This window comes from Globicephala melas, chromosome 19 (assembly GCF_963455315.2).
Source record: "Globicephala melas chromosome 19, mGloMel1.2, whole genome shotgun sequence".
NCBI lineage: Eukaryota > Metazoa > Chordata > Mammalia > Artiodactyla > Delphinidae > Globicephala > Globicephala melas.
Genome location: NC_083332.1, coordinates 62,735,772 through 62,751,511, shown reverse-complemented (window position 1 = coordinate 62,751,511; position 15,740 = coordinate 62,735,772). Strand labels below are relative to the sequence as shown.

Sequence of the window (15,740 nt, the reverse complement as noted above, 5' to 3'; positions counted from 1 at the left end):
TCACCTGGGCCCCGGACAGGCAGCGCCTCTGGGATTCCACTTCTCTCCCTATACGAGGAGGGGGCGGCCAGGTTTCCCCTTCCAGCGGGACCCTGGGCGCCCTGCGGCCACAGGAAACGACCGCCAGGGGGCGCGTGGGCCAGAACTTCGCTTCCGACCCGGCTGCGCGGGGTGCTGTGCCCACAACTCGCTGACCAGACCCGCCCTTCCCCAGGGCTCAAGCCCCCACCCTCCAGCACACTACATTTTCCGGGGGAGTCCTCAAGGTCCCCCCTTCCTGACTCCCCTTTGGGTCTCGGCTGCCTGCCTCTAACGTCTAGCGCCCGGATAAGCCAGAGGAAAACTCTGCGGCACGAGTCACCCTGGAGGGGACTGGGGCTTGTGCCGGGTCGCCTGAGAGCACGCCTGGGCCTCCTGCAGCCATGGCCACCTTCTCCAGCACCACTGCCAGGAGCTCCCCTGCCAGGGGCTGCACCTTGGGACAGCTGCAGGTTCCAAGCACAGGCCCACGTCAGCCCCCACTGGGAGACGATGATGCTCTGTCCTGCCCCCGCCACCGGGCCTCCCTGTCTGCCCCTCCTAACCCCTCTGGCCCCAACTTTCCAGAATAAGAAGAACTCTCCAGCACCAGACACGGGTATCCGACAGCAATAAATTTATTAAGTATCCCCCCAAGATATAAACACAAACCAGTAAAAAAAACGAACCAAACCATAAAACATCAGGCCTGGAGCTGATGATAAAGCAGAGAGACAATCGGGCCACGCAAAATGGATTTGACCTATGGCGGAAGACAGCGGAGAAGACTCACACGGGGCGGGGATGCTGTAAGTACTAAAGGACACACACTTGGGAGCCCTAGGGTGACATGACGGGGCCTGGTGGGAGAAAGGGCAGGGGTGTGTCAGTGGCTACATGGCTCAGGGGACAGACCTGTCGGTCCTGGCCGCGGCCGCGTCCCACCCCTCAGCCGCTTCACTTGGGGCCCTGCGCCTCGGATTCCTCGTCATCATCTTCATACATCTCCCCCTCCTCCTCGGCCGTGGCGTCCTGGTACTGCTGGTACTCGGACACCAGGTCGTTCATGTTGCTCTCGGCCTCGGTGAACTCCATCTCGTCCATGCCCTCGCCCGTGTACCAGTGCAGGAAGGCCTTGCGGCGGAACATGGCCGTGAACTGCTCCGAGATGCGCTTGAACAGCTCCTGTATGGCCGTGCTGTTGCCGATGAAGGTGGAGGACATCTTGAGCCCGCGGGGCGGGATGTCGCACACGGCCACCTTCACGTTGTTGGGGATCCACTCGACAAAGTAGCTGCTGTTCTTGCTCTGGATGGCCAGCATCTGCTCGTCCACCTCCTTCATGGACATGCGGCCCCGGAAGACAGTGGCCACGGTCAGGTAGCGCCCGTGGCGGGGGTCGCAGGCCGCCATCATGTTCTTGGCGTCAAACATCTGCTGGGTGAGCTCGGGCACCGTCAGCGCGCGGTACTGCTGGCTGCCGCGGGCGGTGAGCGGGGCGAAGCCGGGCATGAAGAAGTGCAGGCGCGGGAAGGGCACCATGTTCACGGCCAGCTTGCGCAGGTCGGCGTTGAGCTGGCCCGGGAAGCGCAGGGAGGTGGTGACCCCGCTCATGGTGGCCGACACCAGGTGGTTGAGGTCCCCGTAGGTGGGCGTGGCCAGCTTGAGAGTGCGGAAGCAGATGTCGTACAGCGCCTCGTTGTCGATGCAGTAGGTCTCGTCCGTGTTCTCCACCAGCTGGTGGATGGACAGCGTGGCGTTGTAGGGCTCGACCACCGTGTCCGACACCTTGGGCGAGGGCACCACGCTGAAGGTGTTCATGATGCGGTCGGGGTACTCCTCGCGGACCTTGCTGATGAGCAGGGTGCCCATGCCCGATCCCGTGCCGCCCCCCAGCGAGTGGGTCAGCTGGAAGCCCTGCAGGCAGTCGCAATTCTCACACTCCTTCCGCACCACGTCCAGGACCGAGTCCACCAGCTCGGCACCCTCCGTGTAGTGGCCCTTGGCCCAGTTGTTGCCGGCCCCACTCTGACCTGGGACGGGGGCAGGGGGACACGGACGGGGTCAGACCTCCAGTGCCTGCCTGATGGCAGCCGCGGACGCAGCCCTGTGCCTGTTTACCCTCCATGAAGCGGGGCTGCCCGCACCTTCTCAACCCCTCCCAGCCACACCGTGTGGGGAGTCGATCATCCCTCCCCTCCAGGCCACCCACCCTCTGGCCGGCTGTGCTGGAAGGGTAAACTGCAGCCCCAGCACCCCTCACAGCCCGGGGTCGGGAGGAGGCTCATGCCCATGAGTTGGGGTGCTGAGCGCTGGGGGGTGGAAGTGGGCTGTGGCCTTCCTCCTGTCACCGTGTGAGCACCCAGGGCCCTGCCACCAGACTCAAGGGTGTGAGGACAGCTGACCTGACCACAGCAACGTCGCGTGCTCGTGAGCCGGTATCCTCTGGAGGCACTGCTGCTGCCCCCTACCCCGCCCCCGCCCCCATCTCTCTAAGGATCCTGTGAGCTCAAGCCTCTGTCGCACACATCGTTCTGCTTGAAATCACAAGTGGTTTCTGTTCCTTGCACAGAACCCTTTCTCTGGGACTCTGTCCCAAGCTGCAGATTGGGGAGATCAGGTCTGCTCTGCAGGGTCACAGGCAGGGGTGACTCTGCCCTTGTTTCTGTTGATCCGGGTTTGCCGGCAGTGGGGTCCACCAGGAGAGGCTGGGGCAGGGGAAACTTACCGAAGATGAAGTTGTCAGGCCTGAAGAGGTGCCCAAAGGCCCCAGACCGGACGCTGTCCATGGTTCCAGGCTCCAGGTCCACCAGGATGGCCCGAGGCACATACTTGTGAGCTGAGGGCAGAGGGGTGGGTTACATGGGTCACAGAAGCTAGGCGCCCCTCCTTCCCTCTAAGTCCTGCCCCAGACTGCCAGCCTCATGCTCTCTCCCTAAGAGCTCAGACTCTGGGGTCAGAGAGGCAGGAGCCACGTGTGAAAAGGGAGTCATGGTTGACATCCGGACAGCCAGGACCAAATCCCACGTCTACGTGGGCAGGTTAATATTTTGCCAGTTCACTAAAGACACCATTTCGCACCAGTTGCTGAGTAGCCCCTGCCCGACCTCTCCAGGTAACCCCTGCTCTGGACCCTCCCATGGGCCTCCTGAAGGGGCCTTTGGGACCCTGCCCAGCCCTGGCCATTCCACCGGACTGTGCGTGTGTCTCATGGCCATTAAACACATTTGAATCTCGCTAGGGTTATTAGGATCCCCTGTCTTTATTCTGTGAGTCTCTGGTTGCACCTGCCAGCCAACTGAAAGGAAGGCAGAGATGCTGGGACCCAGCAGTCAAGGTCCCCCCACCCCACCCCTTGGTCCAGGATGGGGGCTCACAAGAGGCCTCGTTGTAGTAGACGCTGATGCGCTCCAGCTGCAGGTCCGAGTCCCCTACATAATTGCCACTGGGGTCTATCCCGTGCTCGTCGCTGATGACCTCCCAGAACTGCAGGGGGAACGGAGGGGTCAGTAGGTGGTTGTGACCCCCACCAGGCCCCTTCCCTCCCGTAGCCTTGAAGCCCTGGTACGAAATTAGGGGCTTGGACCCAAAGCCTGCACTAGTCCCTTTGAGTGACTTTGAAAAAGAACCCCTAGCTGTGTCATCTGTAAGAAAATTGTCATAATAAATATGCATGTCCATGGAGACCAGAGCCTTCAGCGTGGTTCAGGGCTCAGCTGACACAGACCCGGGTCCCCAGACCCAGCTCTGCCCTTGGTGACCAGGGGCCTTGGGGAGTCTACTTCTCCATGAGTAATAAACACCCTCTTGGGGTGTTTCGTTTTTAATTCCCTCCTTTCAGATGAGAAAGCTGAAGCACAGAGAAGGTAAGTGCTGGAGACAGGGTCCAGGATACACGTGCCCCTCGGTGTCGAGGCAAAGATGTCCAGTGACAGGGCCTGGCAGCGTCCAGCACGCCAGCAGCCTCAGCCGACAGGAGCCACAGGGGCCTGAGTGGGGAGTCGCTTGCCTGGGGTTACCCAGCCTGTCCAAGCTGAGACGGCACAGCCCCAGCTTCAAGGGCTCACTCTCCCCACGGTCTCCTGCCCTGCTCGCCCTGGGCAGGAACCTACCGCGCTTCTCTCAGGACTGGGGCAGGGCAGGACCACCCCTTCCCAGCTGCGTGACCTTGGGCAGGTCCTGGAGGTTCTCTGTGCCTCAGTGGTCTCACCTGTTCAGTGGGCCTGATGATGAAGCCAGGTTGTTGTGAGAATAAAGCAAGTTACTCTGCACAGGGCCTGTGAATGGTGAGTGCCATGTGGGATTATTAGCAGGCAAAGACACCCGCCCTGGGTGAAGGGAAGGCTGCGCAGTGCTCTGTGCTCGCCCCAGGGGCACTTCCAGGCTGTCTCAGAGCACAGCTGCCCATGCAGGCCGGAGATCGTGGTCACACACCGTGTGACTTACCAGTGCTCCTCCCCTTTGCCCCTCAGGGTTGGGGTGACTCAGAAGAACGGGTGTGAAGGCCCCAAGAAGCAAAGGGCCTCTACACATGGGTCATGTGCTCGGGAAAAGACTGCTCAGTGAGAAAAGCAGTTAGAAATCAGTTTTCACATGCATATCTATATATAGATGTCTCTGACAGACATTCAAAAAATCTGGGGGAGGCAGCCGTGCCTGAGAGCGGTCCGGGGCTGGGGGAGGCAGCCGTGCCTGAGAGCGGTCCGGGGCTGGGGGAGGCAGCCGTGCCTGAGAGCGGTCCGGGGCTGGGGGAGGCAGCCGTGTCTGAGAGCGGTCCGGGGCTGGGGGAGGCAGCCGTGCCTGAGAGCGGTCCGGGGCTGGGGGAGGCAGCCGTGCCTGAGAGCGGTCCGGGGCTGGGGGAGGCAGCCGTGCCTGAGAGCGGTCCGGGGCTGGGGGAGGCAGCCGTGCCTGAGAGCGGTCCGGGGCTGGGGGAGGCAGCCGTGCCTGAGAGCGGTCCGGGGCTGGGGGAGGCAGCCGTGCCTGAGAGTGGTCCAGGGCTGGGGGAGAGGCTTTGGCACTGCACACCGTTTGGTTCTTTTGGAATTTTTGTCACGTGCACATGTTAACTTCTCAAAAAAAAAAAAAAGATTAGTTAAAAATAAAAACATTTTTAAACCTGAGAAGTATGAACTGTCATTATTATAAAATGTACAGAAGGATCTTAGCATTTCACCCAGAGAGACTGTTATCAGAGGTCAGCTCTCAGCAAGGGCGGGAGCTGGACTTCTTCCTCCTTTGTGTGTTTTTGTCATTGATAAGTTTTCTTCTTTTTTTCTGCATTAAGTGTGCATTACCGCTGTAATTAGAGGTGTCACTGAGGCATTCGGGGCCTGATCAGAGCTTCCTCCCACTGCTGGGTTCCCCATGCCCTCCTCAGGACAGTGTGAGCCGGGGGCCTTGGTTCGCACAGCCCTGGGACACCCCAGACCTCTGGCTTCAGAGATACCCACAGCCCCTGTAGAGAAGGGATGAGCTTGAGATGGCAAGTGTGGGAGGGGGAGAGAGTGACTCAGCCACCGAGCCACCAACACATCTATGGAAAGTTCTCTGGACCGCTCTATGACATGCATAGGCTTCCAGGAGGCAGCAGACCAGAGTGAGTGCAGACCCCAGCACTGGCCAGTGTGTGCCAGTGACTCCACCTCTCAGGACCTCCGTTTTCTCATCTGTAAAGTGGACATAATATGATACCCACTTCAAGTGGTCAACTCAAGGCCTGACACATAAAAGCAGTCAGCAAATGTTGGCCTCACAAAATTAAAAGGCCTTAGATATTAGTTAAATTTGTAAAGTCATATTCACTGATAAATAAAATAAAAGATACTTGAAAAAAAATCAATATACTTTGGAATATTGTGTTGCAATAAGAGATCACCACTGGTATGAGCAGATCTCCAAGGCACACCCTTAGGGGAAAAGGCACATTGCAATGACATACAGAGTAAAAGCAAGAATCTCACAGCAGATGCTATATTTTTTATACATAGGTGCTTATGCACAGAAGATGGACTAGAATAGTGGAAAATAACTTGTCCTGCCTGAAGAGAGGAACATGGCACTTTAGCCTTATCTGCAATGTTTCAACTTTTTAGAAGGAGAATACGTTAACAATTGCTTTTGTAGTTAAAACAAATACGAATTGTGATTTAAAATAATAAAACTTAGAATATATTATATATACAGATCATATAACATTTAATAAATAACAAAATACTATTTTATAAATTAAAGAATAATTATGATCATCACTACAGATGAGAAAACTGCCAGGTGGCGCGCGGACCCCAGGGTCCAGGCCAGGGCTCCTATTTCAGACCCCACGGTTTTGTCTCGAGCTGGGGGCGTGCGCCGCGGCGCTGTCCGTGGTACTGACCTTTGCGGCGCCTACGCTCGTGGGCGGGGGAGGTGGCGGGGCGCGCGCAGGAGCCCAAGGCAAGAGGGGTGCAGTGGCTCCCGGGAGGGAGGGCTGGCCGACTGGGGGGGGGGGTTAAGCTGGACCCAACTGGGATGGGCGGGGGTGGGGGTGGGGTGCGGAAACCAGGAAATTCCTCTTCCCATTGGTTGTCAGGGCCAGGCCCCGCCCTTCCGAGACCCCGCCCAGCGGCCGAGAGGCTGGGCGCAGACAAAGGCTCCGGGACGGCCCTGCCCCCTAGGGGCGGAGGGTGGGGTCCTCAGACTCTTCGCCCCACTGTGGGAGCTGGGGTCTCCCTGCCCATCCTGATGTGTCCACACAGGCCTAGATTCAAACTCCTGCTCTGTCCATCCCAGGCGTTTTTTTTATCCTTGGGGAAGGGCGACACCCAATCCCACCGCAGCCTCGAGAAGTGCAGCGCCCAACACGTAGTGGTCATCGTCACGAGTCATAAATGCCGTCATGTCACCTCTCAGGAGAGCCCTGCTCTCTCCTGGCCCCGATCGCCCTGACCTCCCTCCATAACTTCCACTCCCATCCCCACCCGCAGCCAGGCCCTCTCCCGAGCGGGCGGCCCGCCCCCAAGCAGGGGAAGCAGCCCCTCTTGCCCACCCCAGTCAGCTACTGCTTGCTGGTGATGGGCGAGAAAAGTTTGCTCTCCCTCCACGAGGAGGTCACAACCAGTACGGAAGCTGGAAACAAAAATGGCCAAGGAACGCATGCCTGTCCACAGGGCAGGTGCTGGGTGCCGGGGCAGGCAAATCCCCACACACGCTGTGAGCGCGTCCAGTTTGGTTCTGGAGATTTTCCAGGGCTGGGAGGCCGGAAGGAAACCACTAGACTGCTTCCATTGGTCACTGCAAAGGGCAGCGGTTGAAAAGGAAGAAACGATCCCCCTCCCCCCCAAATCCACCACTCTCTCTTTTGCATTGTTAAAAAGGATCAGATATTAGTTTTAAAAACAAACAAGAGTTAAGGAAATTAAGCCAAAATGAATGAAAAGTAATGAGCAAACCCAAGGGCCACTGCACTTGAAGCAGGAAAAAAATCTCTGCGGAGGCCACTGTCCAGCACTCGGGCCGCTGCCTCTGCCCTGCCCTCCACCCATGGGGGCTGCAGCTGGGCATGAACCTGCGTTTGCCTGATCAGTGCCGGTCCAGCCATAGAAGGAATCCCCGTGACAGGATCACCACTCCCCCAGGCTCATGGTGGGACTCAGGCTGCCCTGCTTCCCTTCAGTGACCCCTGACTCTCGGAGGAGCAGATGCTCAGGGCAGGCCTGGCCCCTGTGACCACATTAATGAGCCCATGGCCCCTTCTGCCCGTCCAGGGCAGCTGTCAGTGACAGCCCCCAGAGCCCTGATTTAATTTGAGGCCTTGGTCCCCCAGGCCTCCCCTCCCCCAGCCCCTTCCTCAGGCAGGCACAGCTGTCTCCTCGGTGATTAGGGTGTCTCCCCACTACGCCCTCCCCCCCCATGTGAGGCGCCTCCACCCTAGAGCCCAAGTTGCAATTTACATGTCAGCCACGTGGCTGCCCCAGCCCTGTTGTAATTAGCTTTTTGTTCTTGCCCGGTTTCCATGGCAACAGCCTCCAGAGGAAGCCTTTCCTGGCCCCTTCCCCTCCAGGACCTGTCTCCTCCCACTGCCTCCTTAGGGAACCAGCTCGACACCAGCCCTCTCTGGGTCCCTGGCCTTGGTGCTGACAAAGCCACCCGCCCCCCCCTCCCCTATATTGTTCTGAGGAAAGCACAGGGGGCAGCAGGCCGCACCCACCCAGCCTGAGCCCTGCGCTGGGCATTTGCAGAGACTGAGAGCCGGAGGGTGGAGAGGCTCTGTCTCCACTTGCTATGTGACCTTGGGCAAGGGACAGCTTCTCTGGACTTAGGGATGGGACACCTGCCTCCTGGGTTCGGCTGGGGATGACGCCATCCCCTTCCCGCCTCAGTTCCAACATCTGTGAGGTGGGCTAACAATGGAGGGGAGGGGCCTAGTGGTGAAGTAGCTCTCGACCCCACCCGCCCACCCCGGCTTTGTTCCCACGTCCGACCCCGAGACTCGCGGTCCCTACGTGGGTTTGATCCAACCCTGTGGCGAGGGGCCAGGGGTTGCCCAGGCAGGGCTACGCTGAGGGAGAGTCCAGTCCTCAACCAAGGTCATCCCGAGTCCGGGCCCAATTCCTCCCCCAACAAAGGAAAAGGGTGCGGCCAGCTTCCAAAAGGAAGCTGAGGGTGGTCAAGGCTAGGTGGGGGCATGGGGCGGCTCTGGACTCTTGGAGGGTACCAAGTTACTGGCGTGCCGGGGGGGGATCATTATGGCTTCGGGGCGAGCCCCACCCAAACCTGCCCACCCCACCCATCTCGCCTGAGGCTGCATTGTGACCCCAGAGAAGAGGGCCACGCCCAGCCAGCGCCCCCCCGCCTCCCCGCACCTGCAGCGGCGGGTGGATGGAGTTTAGCGGCTGACCTGCGCTGTGCTCCCGCAGGCCCGAGGTAAGCCCGGTAGGGGCAGCGGAAAGGCGGGGGTGGAAATGGCAGAAGGGACGACCCGGCGTCCCGGCAGCCCGCAGCGAGAGCAAGCCCATCCTTTTCTTCTAGGCTTCGCAGTGGCGAGTGAGGCTCGGGGTGCGGCTCTGCGCGTACCGCCTCCCTGCTTCCCTCCCCCCGGGGACCGGCTCGAGGAGGGGGCGGGGGACGCGGGATGCGCGCCGGGTGCGGAGCCCGGCGCAGGGGGGCGGCGCGCGGCCTCACCTTGGCCCCGATCTGGTTGCCGCACTGGCCGGCCTGGATGTGCACGATCTCCCTCATGCTCGGTGCGTGTGGCGGGCGGCTGCGGGACGCAGGCGGACGCGCTGGGGCCGGGGCTGGCTGCGGAGGATCTGCCGCCCCCGCCGCCCGCTCTTATACGCTGGGCCCCGCCCGCCGCGCCCGCCCTGGCGTCATCGCGCGCGGCCAATCCGGGGACGCCGCCGCAGAATGCGGCAGGGCTGCAGCATCAGCACCGCGCATCCCCGCTCCACCGCGCGCTGCAGCGCCTCCTCCCGCCGCCCCAGGGGTCTGGGGACCGCGCACCCGAAAGGAGGGGCTGGCGAGCTCCAGGGAGGACAATAGAAGCCCCCTTGGCCCTCGGCCTCCGCCCCGGCTGCCGCCTCTATCCCACCCCAGCGGCAGCCTCCCCCCTCGGCTTTGCGAGGAGGGTCTTTCTTGTCCACACCTGTGTAGGGACCAACCCCATTTCCCACCCCGAAAGGCCAACATGGACGCCTCCCAGCTCCCTGTCTTGTGTCGCGAAGGGGCGGACCAGGTACTCTGAGCTTTGCCGGGTCCCTTAATGGTGGGGTAGCCAGGAAAAGGCTGCAGCGGGCACCGACTTCTCTCCAGAAGAAAGAAATCATGGGGCAGGGCTCCCCAAACGTCTGAGTCAGAAGGGCTGTGAGTGCAGGAGGGGGGCGGTGGGTTGCTATGGCAGCTCTGAGTTTCACTGTTCTTCTCTGCACTGGGGGATGCCACCTGCCTCTTCTTCCCCAGGGGGCTGCCATGAGATTCCAAACGGACCTAGCAGGTGGGGCTGCTCTGTACCCCTGCCAGGCACAGCACCTGGCATGTAGCTGCTGCTCAGTGAACATCGGTGTCAGGAATTGTCAGAAAGACACAAACAAGCCAGGCCCAGAACTGACTGGGGGTGGGGTGGGGGGAGGGCAGTGGTTTCTGTCTGACTCACTCTCCCTGATGTCACCTGTACCCCTGGAGTCTTGGTCCAAGTGAGGCTAAGGAAATTCGGTGGGCTGGGGGAGCTACGTAGGGAGATGGTGTGCGCATAAGGGAGAGAAGGGAGGCGGTGAAGTGGACACGCAGTTCAGAGGCTGGACGACCCACTGGCCTAGCAGTCTGCTGGGGTCAGACGTTAGAGTGAAACCGCCTATCATCAAGTCCTCCTGATATTTCAGTAACAAAATCCTCAGGAAGGGTCTCAGCCACAGCGTGCGGACCTGCTCCTGTGTGTGCGGTCACACTGCTTGTGTGGTGTAGCTGTGTGCGCGCCCCTCTCTTTCTCCTCTTGCAGCTTCCCCAGTTTGGCAAGTCTAGAAATGGGCCTTTTGTTCTCGAGAGACGCCCTCCCTCACAACACGTCCATGATGTGGCTTTCTGTGGTTGGCTTCCAGCCGCCTGGGGCCCCTCCCTGTCCCCGTTCAGGGGGTCCTGGGGAGCATTTGGCTCTTCCCTGGAGCTGGCTGCGCCTCCCTGTTGAGCAAAGGAAGAAGCTTTGCATCCCGTTGACCAGGACCCATCACCAGCCCTGCCGCCCTGCAGGGTGGCATCGGGCCAGGCCAGCTCCCCCTCCATCCCCAGAGGGCTCTGGTGCCCGGCTCGAGGCTGACTCATCATCCCGTCTCCCAGCAAAAGCCGGCCCTCCTGGGAACCAGCTCCCAGCCCCGAGGTCAGCAGTCAGGGCTGGAGCTGCCAGTGGTGGGCGGGCAGGAACTGGCCGGGACAGGGCTCGGGTGGCTGGCCAGGGGGCGGCAGGGGCTGCAGGCATTACTAGACCTGCCTTGGAGTTGGCTGATACCATCACTGTTCCTCCACTGAGCCTGTACCAGGAAGGGGGTCGAATGTATGCTGTGTCTGTGGAGGAAGCAGGTGGGAACTCAGCCCAGGGCTGCAGCAGAGGGAGGACCCAAGGGCTCCCAGCATCAGTCAGCACGGTCCGCCGCAGAGGCCCACTCCCCTGGGGCTTGGACACCCCTGTAGCCCCTGGACAGCCTCACGGCCTTCTGGGGGGCCTTGCCTCACACCCCCCAGGGCTGGTGGAGCCCTGACCCTCCTCCCAGAAGGGCAGCACTTGGAAGAGAGCAGACCCCAGCCTCCAGGCCACCCTGCCGCTGGATGAGGCAGGGATACGGACGAGGGGCTGCAGGACTGGGCCAAGAGAGGGCCACGTTCTGGCCAGGGTCACACATGGGTCACTGTGGTCCTGCTTCTGCTGCAGTTGAGGGCGCCTGGACAGTGCTGGGGTCTTGTCACCATGGTGGTGGCTGGGGGCAGGGGAGCTGCTGCCCTTACTCCAGTTGCTCTGGGCGGGGGTTTGCACCCCAGAGAAAGCAAAGGCACAGGATCGGGTGGGTGTGGTCAGGTTCCCGCGCTCTCCCCCAGGTGGGGCTGTGGTTTCCTCACCTGGGCAGCCCAGCCACGGTTGCTGGCTGGTTCCTGGGACTTCCTTCCTTCCTTCCCCCCTCAGCCCCGCCCCCACTCCTCCACCTCAAGCTTCAAGCAGCTTCTGGAAGGAGGCAAGACAGATGGCAAGGAGGCTGCACCAAGCATAGAATTTATTACCAGGCTGCTTCCTGGCCCAGGAGCCTGGGTACTGGTCCCCAGTTCAGGCCGATGGCCCCCGCTTCACCCAGAGCAGGTGTTGGCCGGCACTGTCCGCCGGGGGCGTGCGGTGTCGACAGATGGGCTGAGCCCTGGCTCTCGGTCACCACTGAGCCTTGGAAGAGAGAAGCCCCACCCTCCACGGTGGCTCCACGCCTTCCTCCTTGCTGGTCACAAAGTCCTTGGAGCAGCGCTGCCGACAGCTTTTGCCACCACCCTGCACATCCCAGTGGACGGGGGGGGCCGTGCCCCGCAGTCTCCCAGCCTCACCCATCCCCCACAGCTCCTCCTGGAGCTTCGGGCCATTCCCCTCCCGGGCCCCAGAAGGTCTGTGCAGCCACACCTTCAGCGATGGCCTAGCCCGTCCTCTCCGCCAAGGGACCGCCCCGGCCACCCAGGGCTTGGGCCACACGACAGCACCTCCTCCCTCTGCCCAGCAGCTCACCAGGAGCCCTGCAGCACCTCTTGGAGCGTCTTCCGGAGCTCCTGGCTGCGGAAGGCATAGATGAGAGGGTCCACAATGGCGTTGCAGATGATGAGGGTGAGGAAGAGGTTGAAGTTCTTGAAGATACAGACACAGGTGGGGTGTTGAGGGCAGAGGACGATGAGCAAGAGGTGGAGGAAGAAGGGGCCCCAGCAGAGGAAGAAGGTGCCCAGCAGGATGGTGAGGGTGGCTGCGCCCTTGAGGCCGAAGCCCTGCTGGGTGGAGCGCTGCCTCTTGTGGAGCCGGGCAATGCCCCGGGCATGCTGGCACGCCCGGGCCAGCATGTGGACGTACAGCACCGCCATGAGCACCAGCATGGCTACGAAGAAGCTCACGAGACAGAGCAGGACGGCCGCGTGGTTGTAGTAGGCGATGAAGAGGGTGCTGGCGAGGATGCTGGCCACCCAGATGGCCGCGATGGCCCGCCACGCCCTGGGCAATGTCACGAGGCTGTGGTACCGCAGGGCGTAGAAGATGGAGATGTAGCGGTCCACGGCGATGGCGCCCAGGAAGCAGAGGCTGGACACCATGGAGCTGCAGATGAGCACATCAATGACGTCGTCCAGCTGCTGCACCACGGCGGCCCGAGGGGCCAGGGCGCCGGCCTCCAGCAGCAGCATGACGGCCGTCTCCAGCACGTTGCTGATGCTCACAAGCAGGTCGGACGCGGCCAGGCAGCAGATGAAGTAGTACATGGGCGAGTGCAGGTTGCGGTTCTTCATGATGGCGGCCACCACCAGCATGTTCTCCACGAGACTCACCAGCCCCAAGCTGAGGAACAGCCCTTCGGGAACGGACACCTCCAGGCACTGGGGCCCCGTCTGGTTGGTGGCCAGCCCGAGGCGGGGGGTGGCTGGGGACGTGGAGTTGAGGGGACTCAGCAGCTGCCTCTGGGGGCCGAGCACAGGCATCGTCCTGCCAGGGAGCAGGAAGGGGTCCTTGCTCTCAGGGTCCCGCCCAGCTCATGGCTCCACCGGGAGGCCCCTCACACTCCGTCCTCCGGGGCTGGACAAATGTCGGCCCAGGCACGGCCCCGGGCCTCTCCACCAGTCGTCACTTCCCAGCCAGGACCCCAAGCTCCCAGTTGCCAGCCTTGCGGGCTCAGTGTCTCTGTCCTGGTCCTCAGTCCACCTCCCCTCTTCCCTGGAGGCGCGGTCGCCCAGATCCGGACATTTCTAGCCCTCTTGCTACCTTCGGTCCTACGAGACCGCCTGCCTTCCTCAGGACCTTTAAAGTCTTCCGCAGAGGCCCTCCCCCTGAGGGCGGCACCGCGACGGGCGTGTGCCCGGGCTGCAGCGTGAGGGCTGCCGCTAGATGGCGCAGCTCCATCCGGGCCTGTCCCGGCAGCTTGGCGCTCAGACCACTGCAGTCTGGCCAGCCGCGCCGTGCTCAGCCCACCTCCCCTCCAGGTGTCGCGGGCGCGGGGGTCCCGCTCCGGACCTGCCTCGGAGACTTCCAGCCCTCTTCCAGGCCCGATGCAAGACCACCACCTCCTCCCTGAAGCCGTCGGATCCTGCCTCAGGAACACACACACGCACATGCACACACACACACACACACACACACACGCATGCACACACACCAGCCTGCCCCACGTTAAACGCGGACTGAAGGCGGTCCTGCCCCAAGGACCCCCAGCCGCTTCCTGCGCTCCAGCTCCTCCCGGGGCAGGGGCGGGGACAGAGCTGCCAGACCTCCCCCGACGGCCCCCACTGCCTCTGCAAAAGGTCACCGCAGCCGAGCCAGCACTCTGTCACTAAAGAGTGCCCGGTGCTGACGACAAAGCCTCCTCTGAGGGCGGGGTGGGCATGGACCGCAGGGCCGGCCCCTCACGGGTGGGGGAAGTCAGAGGCCAGCCGAGGGTCTGGTGCTTTGAAGGCGCTGGGCTGTGATGTTCCTGTTTGGGTCCGTCCTGTGCCCCTCAGCAGACGGGGGAGGGCGCACCTGCTCACCAGCGTCAGCTCCCTTCCCTGCCCTTGACGGCTCACACGGCCCTTTGCCCCTTTGCCTCTGTTGGTGCTATTTATTGAAGCGCGTCGTACATGAGAGTACACGAATCATAAACATGCAGGTTGGTGCACACCGCATCCAAATACAGCCGGGAATGCAGCACCCAATCAATCAAACACCGACTGCACCAGACCCTCCGGGGTGTCCTCCCGGCCCCGACTATCGGTTAACTTTGCCTGTTTTGGAACCTGATACGCGTGGACTCCGGACCCTTCCTCACTCAGCACTGAGGCACCCTCGCGGACGCACGCAGCGGGCGTTAACGCGCAGGTCGCGTGGGCGTTTGGGTGGCCCCCGTCTGTCACAGACACTGCTGCTGGGTAACACACGGGTGGGACCGCATGGTCAGAGGCACACCTTCAGCTTCGGTAGATTCCGCCAAACCGTTTTACACCCTGGTGGACCCGTTTGCCTGTTTCTGGCCGTGCACGAGTCCCCCACCCGCCACGTAGAGGAGGGTGGAAGGAAGGGCCTCGCCTGGGCTCCACAGGAACCAGGGCGCCCCACGTCCTGGTGGAGAACCCCAAAGGGAGCAAAGGGTCCCAGGGCAGGACCATGAGGCAGAGCCACGGTGGGGGCAGTGCTGGCATCGCTGCCCTGAACCCTGGTGTCTCTGTCACGTGAGTCCCAGGACTCCCTGGCCGCCGGGCGAGCAGTGTCCTGCCTCTAGCTTACATGTCATCACGGCTCCATAAATGAGGCCTTTGAGATTGCTGCGCCTCCCCAGACCCAGCGCCCCCAGCCTGAGACTTCAAAGGCCAGGAGAACTGGGCGGCCTTTGCCATGAGACCACAGCCCTCTTCCTGGGGAGGCCTCGAGACTCCCTGTCTGGTTCTCACCCCGAGGGAGGGGGACAGCAGGTACAGCTGAGCTGCGATTGGTCACAGTCCTGGGAAACGGCCACGTGAAACCACAGCTAACCCTGCAGCCAGTCCTACCCACTCGACCTCCAGTGCCCCCGGAAGAAAGCAAGCGAGGACTGGCCAGAGACAGGTGGGGGGGGGACGGCCACCTCCTCAGAGGACATACCACATGAGACCACGTGCCGACCACTCATGAGGCTGTGAGAGCAGGAACTGTCTCAGTGCTGGGTCCCCAGCACCAGAACAGGGTCAGGCCCGCAGCACACGAAGGCTCACCACGTGAGGGAGCTCGTGGGAGCTGGAGCCTGAGGAGCTTCTGCCTGCAGAGCCCAGGGGCGCCCCTGTCTAGCCACGGCCACACCGGGTAGGCCTGCCTTCATGGGGGTCCCCCGATGGGGGTCCCCTGACAGCAGCCATGGGGAGTGCAGCCAGCGCCCCTGCCCCCTCCCCTCACCACGTAGAGATCTCAGGAAGACCTAGCCCAGAGCTGGGTCACAGGGTCTGGGTTCCAGGGTTGTCTAGTTTCCTTTAACGCAGGGAAAGGAGGGGCTTTTGTGCCCACCCTTTGGTGCCCATGCTGAAGACCT

The 15,740-nt window shown here is 61.8% G+C and overlaps 1 protein-coding gene across 3 annotated transcripts; it reads right to left on the bottom strand.

The window, feature by feature from the left end:
- Positions 1 to 640: 640 nt before the first annotated feature.
- On the bottom strand, positions 641 to 13,840 carry TUBB3 (tubulin beta 3 class III). 3 transcript variants are annotated; one of them, XM_060288691.2, is made up of 6 exons: positions 12,242 to 13,840; positions 10,719 to 10,723; positions 9,178 to 9,305; positions 3,396 to 3,504; positions 2,747 to 2,857; positions 641 to 2,051 (listed from the first exon to the last, which is right to left on the bottom strand). In XM_060288691.2, exons 1-6 carry the CDS (start codon positions 13,189 to 13,191, stop codon positions 976 to 978), a joined length of 2,379 nt encoding a protein of 792 aa, XP_060144674.1. In that variant the 5' UTR covers positions 13,192 to 13,840; the 3' UTR covers positions 641 to 975. The 3 variants fall into 3 exon arrangements, with proteins under 3 accessions (XP_060144674.1, XP_060144673.1, XP_060144672.1); XM_060288690.1 differs by lacking the exons at positions 9,178 to 9,305; positions 10,719 to 10,723; positions 12,242 to 13,840 and adding an exon at positions 8,894 to 9,064; XM_060288689.1 differs by lacking the exons at positions 9,178 to 9,305; positions 10,719 to 10,723; positions 12,242 to 13,840 and adding an exon at positions 8,859 to 9,050.
- Between the last annotated feature and the right edge of the window lie 1,900 nt (positions 13,841 to 15,740).